A 9477-nucleotide genomic window follows, 5' to 3' on the forward strand; every position below is an offset into this window, starting at 1 on the left:
TGGTAAAAGCACAATTTGAAATTTTTGAGGAAGCACAAAGTGTTTCAGTAGTACGCTGCTCAAAAAAAAATAAAGGGAACACTCAAATGACACATCCTAGATCTGAATGAATGAAGTATTCTTATTCAATATTTTATTCTTTACATAGTGTACATGTGCTGACAACAAAAACACACAAAAATTATCAACGAAAATCAAATGTGTTAACCCATGGAGGTCTGGTTGCTCAAAAAGTTTAAGGGTTAGAGATAAAAAATGAAGCTTATTAGTATAAAATTTGAATGGTGAAAATTTGCCAAAATTTGAAGTGTTCATAACGAACCAAGAAACGTACAGAAGAATATTTATAAGAAAAAGTCACAGAACAATATGTTGAAATGCTTAGTCAGCATTTCAACATAAATATGAAATCGCAAACGAGGGGTTGCACACTTCAGCTCTAAAGTTTACCAAAGGTGTAGACCTGAAGAGCCACCAACAATAGTTTATTTTTCTAAAACAGCCATTGCGGATAAAACGAGCTGCTACGTTTGAATATGACCAACTGCTGCCGTCCCTATCAGTAAAATGAAGTTCAGTAGGTTGTAAATGTGGCGAGGGGGGCGGACACAGCGGGACTCTCCTCTGCTGTCCTGCGGTAACATTGTTGTGGAACGACGTCACAGCTCGAAAATGAAGGCGCAGAGGCAGCCATTACTGGAGCTTCTCTAATTATTTTATTCCAAATAAATACTCGTGGAAAACTCCCATGGCAAGAGCTACAAGTCAGCTGGTAAGTGTTACAACTTTGACACGAACAACGGTTCGAAGCCGGTGCTCAAAATGTACAGTGTGGCGGCTGTTTGACAACAAATAGTTACGTCGGGCCTTCATTTGAAGAGCGGTGCTAGCCGCAAAAGATCGTTTAACGTTACGACTCGGTAGCAACGTTAGCACGCTAGTGTTGGCTAACACAACACCTAATGTTTGCTACGTTAACAGGGGTTGTCCAACACCTTGCTTGATTTGTGATATGAGGCTTAAAGGGTTACGTGATGGCATTATAGCCTTAATAAAGGCTTGCTATCAGTTTTACAGCATGCTTGACCATTTCCCCTTGGTCAGGAGCGTTATCTGTTGGCTAAACATGTTCGCGCTTTCGAACGATGCTCCTGCCTGCTAACAGGCTAACGTTAGCTTCACAGCGTTCCACCTTTGGTTTAAGGAAAGCTTTTTTAAGGTTTGCGTGGCTTTGCTTAATTGTCAACCAGTTTACTTGCATTTTTTGATACTAATGGAAGCACACTAACTTTGAACAAGGAGGAGGAGTGTTTGATGTAGGCAGCACACGGTTTTGAAGTTACTTGCCTGATACCTGGCTTGCTAACGTTAGCTAATTGACTGACTGTTAGCGATAAGTTTATAACTCGCTGTCAGTGATGGCCGGCTTTATTTGACAAGGCAGCAGGAGCTAACGTTAGCTAGCCAGTTAGTTAGCAAAGAAAGTTCACACAGGCCTGTTGTTATCGTATTGATCATTGTCGGGGTAACGGCAACTTTGTTAGCATTTTCCACAAGTCATCATGTGGTTGACTAGTAGCAGTGGATCGGTTGATGGGTTTACAACCGATTGGGGATCAAAAAAGTCAAGTCCGGATCAGGCAGCTAAATGGCCACACCTTGGTTTTGAATGAGAAGGAGCTAGGCCAACTGAACTCACGTTTAATGAGTTGTAAAACAAACTTAATAGAAACAATAACGCTGGAAAAATGCACCATGTGTCTGAAAGCACAGCTTGTCTCTTCGTTTTTTCTGCGTTGGTGGGTTTCTCGCCAGTATTTGTGTGTTAGCTGCCATGTCAGTTTCATCATTTATTAACAAGTTTGATCTCTCCTCAAAGTTTTTTTTAGAAAGCTCGTACAGTATCACACTGAAAGCAGAAACTCCCACACAGTTTTCCCTACTTTTAACAAGTTTTGTAGGATGTGACTACCAGGCACAGCTTCTTCAGTGGTCTGTTGTTTATCAATTCTGGACTTTGCTCATCAGGTGGTCTTACATGAAATTGAACCTTAAGTCATGATTTACTACCATAAGGCCAAACGATGAAAGAAAACATATACTGTACAATCCAGCTATTTGTTGTTTTCAGAGTTAGGAAAAGGTGACTTAAAAATCCCGGCTTAAATGACAATTTGAAAGGTGAACAATAAGCACTACCTCTTTCTGTGATTGTGTATTTTTTATGTAAATTGATATTGTAAGCTAGTTTCACTGTATTAACATCCTTTATTCTTATTGTTAAAGAAATTGTAGTTATGTTGTCATATTGTTGGCAACACATTACACTGTTCTGTATTAGAGCTGAAACGATTCCTCGAATGATTCGAGGTACTCGATTACAAAAAATACTCGAGTAATTTTCTCCGCCTCGAGGAATCGTTTAATTTTTAAAAAGATCAAAGAGTGGTATTTCAAATAGAGCTGAGGCCATATTAAGAGAGTTTTCCGACCTCTCAAGCTATCTCTTATACAAAATAGCAACTAGCAACAAATCTAGCTTCTTTTCTGGAGTTTGGAGACTAATGGGTCATTTTACGAAACGGGTCAAAGTGTGTTTACAAATTTTGGAGCTACCAAAGCAAGTGCTCTTATTGACATGCTGTATCAGAAAATTCTATTTCTTAAAGAGAAAAATTTTCATAAAAAGATAATTGCTCTTTAACTAAACAAAAATGTATTTTATCCGATTACTCGATTAATCGATGGGATTTTCAGTAGAATACTCGAATACTAAAATATTTGATAGCCGCAGCCCTATTCTACATTAACACCAAATGATTTGTTTTCAGTTTTATTTTGAATAAGAAGAGCTGACTGATAATTATCATGTTTTCTCTCCTGCTCCAGTATGATGTTGTGCCCATTCAGCCCAGCGTTGTCATCTGTTCCTGCTCCCATCCATCAATGGTAAGAAACCACCCAGACTCCTGCTCGCCACTTGCTATCCCAGGCGCAAGCAGTAGCAACTGTCCCAGCATGGAGGGCTCAGCCTCAGAGGCTCATGCTGTCGGAGGGTCTGCCAGCAGCCAGGGCTCAGACCTCCGCTCACAGGCAGCAGCCCAGGCCCCCCAGCCTCGCAAGAAGAAGCCAGAAGACTTCAAGTTTGGCAAGATACTGGGAGAGGGCTCCTTCTCGACGGTATGTAACCTGCATTCCACTTGGCTTTTGAATTAACTGGGCAGATGTTGCTACACGCTGGAATTCTTTTGATTAATGTGCTTGGATGAGTCATCCTCATCTCATTTCAAGTGAATCAACAAAACAGGCCCTAAGGTCCTACTGGAGAACAAGATACCATGTTATGGTTTTGTGTTTTTCTCCCCCCTTAGGTTGTCCTGGCAAGAGAGCAGGTAACAGGGAAAGAATATGCAAGTAAGTATGAATAGACTCTCTTTTTTTTTTTTCTTTCTCAAGATGGAAATGTCATATTTGTTTAACCATTGTGTTCTACAATGTTCTTCTGTGTCCTGCAGTTAAGATTTTAGAGAAGCGCCATATTATGAAGGAGAACAAAGCCCAGTACGTGAAAAGAGAAAGGGATTTGATGTCAAATCTAGATCATCCGTTCTTCGTCAAGCTGTACTTCACATTTCAAGACGATGAAAAGTTGTGTATCCTTTCAGGTTGTATACAAATAAGTCAACAACTATTGTTTTTTTATGTTTAAATGCAATATTCCTTAACTAACTCTCTGTAGATTTTGGCCTCAGCTACGCAAAGAATGGCGAGCTCCTGAAATACATTCGCAAAATAGGTTCTTTTGATGAGACCTGTACTAGATTCTACTCAGCCGAAATAGTTTGTGCGCTAGAATACTTGCACAATAAGGGGATAATACACAGGTAAGACATTCTGTTCATTTTACACCCAGTACGTAATATTTATACTCTTCCTTTTTTGCCCTCCTTTTTATTTATTTTTATTTAAAATGCTTATTTACATTTCAGAGACCTGAAACCAGAAAATATTCTTCTGAGTGAAGACATGCACATCCAGATAACAGATTTTGGGACAGCCAAACAGTTATCATCAGACAGTAAACAAGGTATCACCATGAACACGAGCTTAGCATCACTCTCTGAAAGCACTGTGATGTTTTTCCCGTCATCTTATAATTTCTTTGTACTGTTTGTTAGCGAGAGCAAACTCCTTTGTCGGAACAGCACAGTATGTGTCTCCAGAGCTGCTAACGGAGAAATCAGCCTGCAAGAGGTATTAATTAAAGTGTAATGTGGCTTAACCATCATACACACCATACTTTCTAATTCTTCTATTCTATGATTGTTACACAAGAAATAAGTTTTTCCTCTCCTTCTTGTTTGCTTTTGTAGCTCTGACCTCTGGGCTTTGGGATGTATTATCTATCAGCTGGTGGCTGGTTTACCACCTTTCAGAGCTGGGTAAGTACTGATTTGTTTGTTTCAGCTTAATTGGTCCCCATTGATTCATGTGTCTAATGACTTATCAAGCTAAATGGCTAAATAAAGCTTTACAGTGAAGGGTTGTTTAAAGCGACTACTTACTTCTCTAACTGTCTCTCTTTTCGTTCTCTTCCTGGTTTTTTCCACCTGTTGTAGAAATGAGTATCTAATATTCCAGAAAATAATAAAGCTGGAGTATGAGTTCCCAGAGAAATTCTTTCCCAAAGCCATGGATCTCGTCAGACAGCTTTTGGTAAGTCATCCAGTACTTTAATTTGAAGTAACACTGATGAATGTGGTGACGGGGTAAAGTTTTGTGCTGATGGTTACTATAAACTGGGCTGTAGTTTTCTTTTAGGACTACATATTACCGTAATGACCCGAATATAAGACTTTTTTTTTTTTCATTAAAAGTAACCTGGAAAGTGTGGGGGTCGTCTGATAATCTGTGGTCTAACCAATGACACATGCTGAAAGTTGTCTAGGGTCGCTACATGACTTTTTGTGAAGCCAGTGACCTCACGGTGGCTGCAGTGATTGGTCGGGTCAATATTGTCAATTTTACTTTGTCCACAGTCGTTGGACCCTTCAAAGCGGATTGGGTGTGAAGAGATGGGAGGGTATGACCCTTTAAAGCAGCACCCTTTCTTTGACACCATCTCCTGGAGTGACTTGCACACTCAGACGCCCCCAAAGCTCACCCCGTACCTGCCGGCCATGTCGGAGGACGATGAGGACTGCTACGGAAACGTAAGCTACACCGTCACGGTTTAGGTTTCACACATTTTCACCAAATACATCTTTGTTTAAAAATACACAATGCTTCAAACTCTGAGCCAAACACAGCTTCCCAAAAGCCAACTGACCTTTCCTATCCTCTACCCCCCTCCAGTACGATGACCTACTGAGCCAGTTCAGCAACATGCAGGTGGCCCAGTCTACATCGTCACACTCCCTGTCGCCGCATGAATCCACGCCCCCGCAGCGGTCCAGCAGCAACATCGAGCAGTACATCCACGACCTGGACAACAACTCTTTTGAGCTGGACCTGCAGTTCACTGACGAGGAGAAGCAGCTGTTGCTGGACAAACAGACCACTGGAAACCCCTGGTAAACACCCGCCATCTTCACTTTTTAAGCCCTCCTTAGCTCATAGCTGTATTTTGACACGGGTTATTGTTCACATCTGAAAAATGCAGAAAAAGTTTAATATGGTGTTAATTCTTCATCCTTTTGTAAGTGTTTTTTACTTGTTAAGACTTGAGCTGCTGGTTTCTCTCTACAGGCATCAGTTTGTGGAGAATAACCTGATCCTGAAAATGGGCCCAGTGGACAAACGGAAGGTAAATAAATCCTTTCTCATATCTTTCACTTGGGATAGTTTTTGCTCATGAAAAAAGCAGATGATTGCTGACTGAGGCCAAACAGCAGCTGTGCTTTGGATGATTTCATTATTGTTTGGAACGTGGTGTCTGGCTAAAGTTGTGTAAGCATTGTGAAGTCACTTCCTCTGAAGCTAACTCTGGCTGCTAACACCAAGTAGGAAGTCGAGGGGATTTCCCTTTTGGAGCTGCAATCAGAGTGTCATCGGCCTCACAGCCCCCCCTGTTGGTGAACTTCTGTCTTGAGACGTGTGCTGCTCCATTACAGGGTCTGTTTGCTCGACGGAGACAGCTGCTCCTCACTGAGGGACCACACCTGTACTACGTGGATCCTGTCAACAAAGTCCTGAAAGGGGAGATTCCTTGGTCCTTAGAACTGCGCCCTGAGGCCAAGAACTTTAAAACCTTCTTTGTTCACACGGTAAACCGCTGCTCATTTCTTTTTTTGCTCAAAGTATTTTTATTGACATATTAAAATCATACATAGGAGTATACAGATGGAATTACATGAACACAATACAACCCTATTTCCCCCCTTTCTGCTCAACAGAGCCCCATCCCTACAACAGTATTACTGTACCGTTAGATAATTAAATAATGATGATCTTACAAAGAGTTATTCTTGTACTTACAAATATAAAAGTAATTTTAGATAATAGTCAAAAAATAAATAAATTTAAAAGATAAATAAAAGTAAAATAAATACAATAACAGTCAAGATAATATGGAAGTATTCAGAAAATGATAAAAGGAAATAAAAATAGAAAAAAAAACATATACATAAAAACAAATAAACAAAAATGCAACTTGAATACACAGGCTATAAATAATATACAATATGGGATCTATTTTATAAACTTTAAATGTTAGTGTCATCTATTTTTTCTATATATGTCAAAAAAGGTTGCCATATAGTATAAAACTTTTGGGCACACCCTCTAAACGACTGCTCCTTTCTGATTAAGATTTGTTTGAATCTCTGGGTTTTTCTTGTCTAACATCTGATTTTTCTTTCATGTCCTCAGCCTAACCGAACATACTATTTGATGGACCCCAGCGGAAATGCTGACAGATGGTGCAAAAAGATCCAGGAAGTGTGGAGAAAGATCTATCAAAAACACCAAAACCCTGGCCTATAGGAGCACCTTTCCTCCTGTGGCCACTCCTCTTTAGCTCTGAGGCCAATCACTGAGCAGAGTAACACCCTCTTTAGTGCCCTTCATCACCGCAATGTAAACAAACTCTTAGAGACGCTGGCATCTAGACCTTGTTTGTTTTCCTGAGTAGAACCATGGGGAAAATACAACTTTGGATTCAGGGTTGCTTTGCTTGTTCTTTGTGCTCTCTGTGAGGCTTCTATTGCATTTTTTCAATGTATGGATGATAAGACTGCCACCATGCACATCTGCTTTTTGTACATTCAGCAGGAAAGGGGAGAGAAAGGCAAGCTTGTCTGGCAGAGTGATGCAAGCTTGGGTAATGCTAGGACTATCTCAAAAGCAAGGACTGGTTTCCTGCTAAAATGATACCATAACACAAAAACTAGCTTTTGTGAACCAGAGCCTTTCCTGATATCTCAACAAAACCATATCCTACTCCTACATCGTACGTGCAAGCTGTAGTCAGGACCCACTTCTAACGCATATACTCCATAGATGTAACAGAAACCGTGGGCTGGTTCAGACTCACACCTTTACCAAACTCAGATCCTCTTTATGTTTTTGTCAGAGCCTAGTTGTCCCCCCGGTTTATGAGTTGCTTTTAGTCTCTTGGTACTTGCTTCCTGCAGTCCAGTTACGGTGTTGACGAAAGAAAGCAGAGTGAGACATGGGTCTGAATCAGTCTCTGTGTAAGTGCGAGCCTTTCATTGCTGTTACTGTGAGGAGGTACTGCTAACAGGGGGTGGGTAAACATGCCACTAACTTGTACTTCCTAATCATAACTTCCTTCTCTTTCCTGCATGGCCAGTTTTGTAGCTCAGGCTTGTCCGCTTCTCTCTCCTAGGGCACTGGAGATTAGTTTATTCAAGTTTAAAGGTGGGTATTTTTGACTGCATTGGCAACCATAAGCGATTATTATTGGATGATTTGGCTGTTCTGTACCATTCACTGGCTATTTTCTTTGTGGTGTGAATTCTTCCATTTCTTTTCTGTGAGATCGTCGGCTCATCTTCAGTACGTCCTATTGAAAACAAAATCTCATGTGCTGACCACCCCATGCTGAACAGAAAAACCTTCATCAACAGATACATACACATACTATCATATACTCCGAAGCAATCACAGTAAAGCTGTCGTCCCCGGACAAGATGGCAGAACTGCCTCATCGGCCCATCGGCCCGTCTTTTGTTTTCATTCTGACGATTGGCCCAATAGAAATTAAAGCGATTGATTTAACTTGTGCTCTTGTTTTGGCAATATGTATTATCACATGCTTTTAATTTTTTGACATATTACCTGGAGGTCTTTTCCAAAGGTCCTCTTCCTTCAGCTGAGTCTGTGTGTGCAGTGTGTGACTGGAGTATAGGTGAATTGGACCCCTGGCCCTGGGGCCCGGGCTCAATGTGGTTGGATGTCAGTTAAAGGATATCTATCTGATCCAAATAACCGATGAAATTGCTGTATCTGTCTATAAAGTTGAGGAAAGCACGAGAGAAGTGCTTCTCCTCTATTTAGAAAATTTGTTTGAATCAAGTCGATGGCAGTCGGTTACATTGTGTATGGAAAACTCTACCTGGCTTGTAACTGACTAGAACTGTGATGTACAGATGATGTATTATTAAAATCTGAAGCAAGTAATGCAATGATATTAGGATACAGTTTTTGTATTTTTATTCTTGTATAAGGTTATTTGATGGCTATTGTTTAGCCTCTAGTTCATTCTGTGTTATTTAAATTCTAATATATGAATCATATTTGGATTGAAGTCATGTTCAGGGGCCATGTTGTGTATGTATTGAGATGTAAAGCCTTTGAATGTGAATAATTATTGTAAACTATAATATTTTACAGCTTTTTTCTTACTATATCATACATTTTCTATTTGCTCAGTGATTTAATCATATTCTGATAATTTAATGAATCTGTTCATTCTCTCTCTGATTATTTGTGCGCTAGGTCAGTAGATGTTGAATGATGAATTTTCCACTTAATGCTTGGTAGTCCAGTAATTAAAGCATGTAGGGATTTAGGCATACGAATACAGCCATGTGTCCTGTCTTCTGTTAACAGCCACAGTCATGACACAGCGAGAGCAGCAGCAGCATTCAGTGGCTATGGCATCTCACATTTTGCAGCGTGTAAATAAAGTATCGGCCCATTATCAGTGTTTTGTGTCCTGGAATTTACTTCAACACACTTGCATGTCAACATCACAGGGGGCTTGACATATGACTAACTTTTGTTTTTTTTAACATTACATTCATTAAGTTTTGGTTTGGTTTGTTTTTATAAAGAGGGTAGAGTAATAACCAGATAAGCATACAGAATTGCTTTTTTGAATGTAACAAAGTAAAGGAGAAATTGTAAGAAGAACAAATTAGGGTTTGAATTAAGGTACTGAACATAAATGCAGTGAAGTGGTAACCATAAAAAAACATGATAAAATATACCAACCTGCAGCTCTTGAGCATC

General features: G+C 40.0%; 1 protein-coding gene across 1 annotated transcript; it reads left to right on the top strand.

Moving 5' to 3' along the window:
- Nucleotides 1-601: 601 nt before the first annotated feature.
- On the top strand, nt 602-8558 carry pdpk1b (3-phosphoinositide dependent protein kinase 1b). Its single transcript, XM_074663737.1, has 14 exons — nt 602-772; nt 2890-3180; nt 3372-3414; nt 3516-3653; nt 3740-3884; nt 3990-4087; nt 4179-4254; nt 4374-4442; nt 4620-4716; nt 5040-5213; nt 5356-5573; nt 5749-5806; nt 6114-6266; nt 6871-8558. The coding sequence occupies exons 1-14, from the start codon at nt 749-751 to the stop codon at nt 6982-6984; spliced, it is 1698 nt and encodes a 565-aa protein (XP_074519838.1). The 5' UTR covers nt 602-748; the 3' UTR covers nt 6985-8558.
- The last annotated feature ends 919 nt before the right edge of the window (nt 8559-9477 follow it).

This window comes from Halichoeres trimaculatus, unplaced genomic scaffold (assembly GCF_033239565.1).
Source record: "Halichoeres trimaculatus isolate MK-OKI-2021-1 unplaced genomic scaffold, fHalTri1.1 fHalTri1_scaffold_23, whole genome shotgun sequence".
In the NCBI taxonomy this organism is placed as follows: domain Eukaryota; kingdom Metazoa; phylum Chordata; class Actinopteri; order Labriformes; family Labridae; genus Halichoeres; species Halichoeres trimaculatus.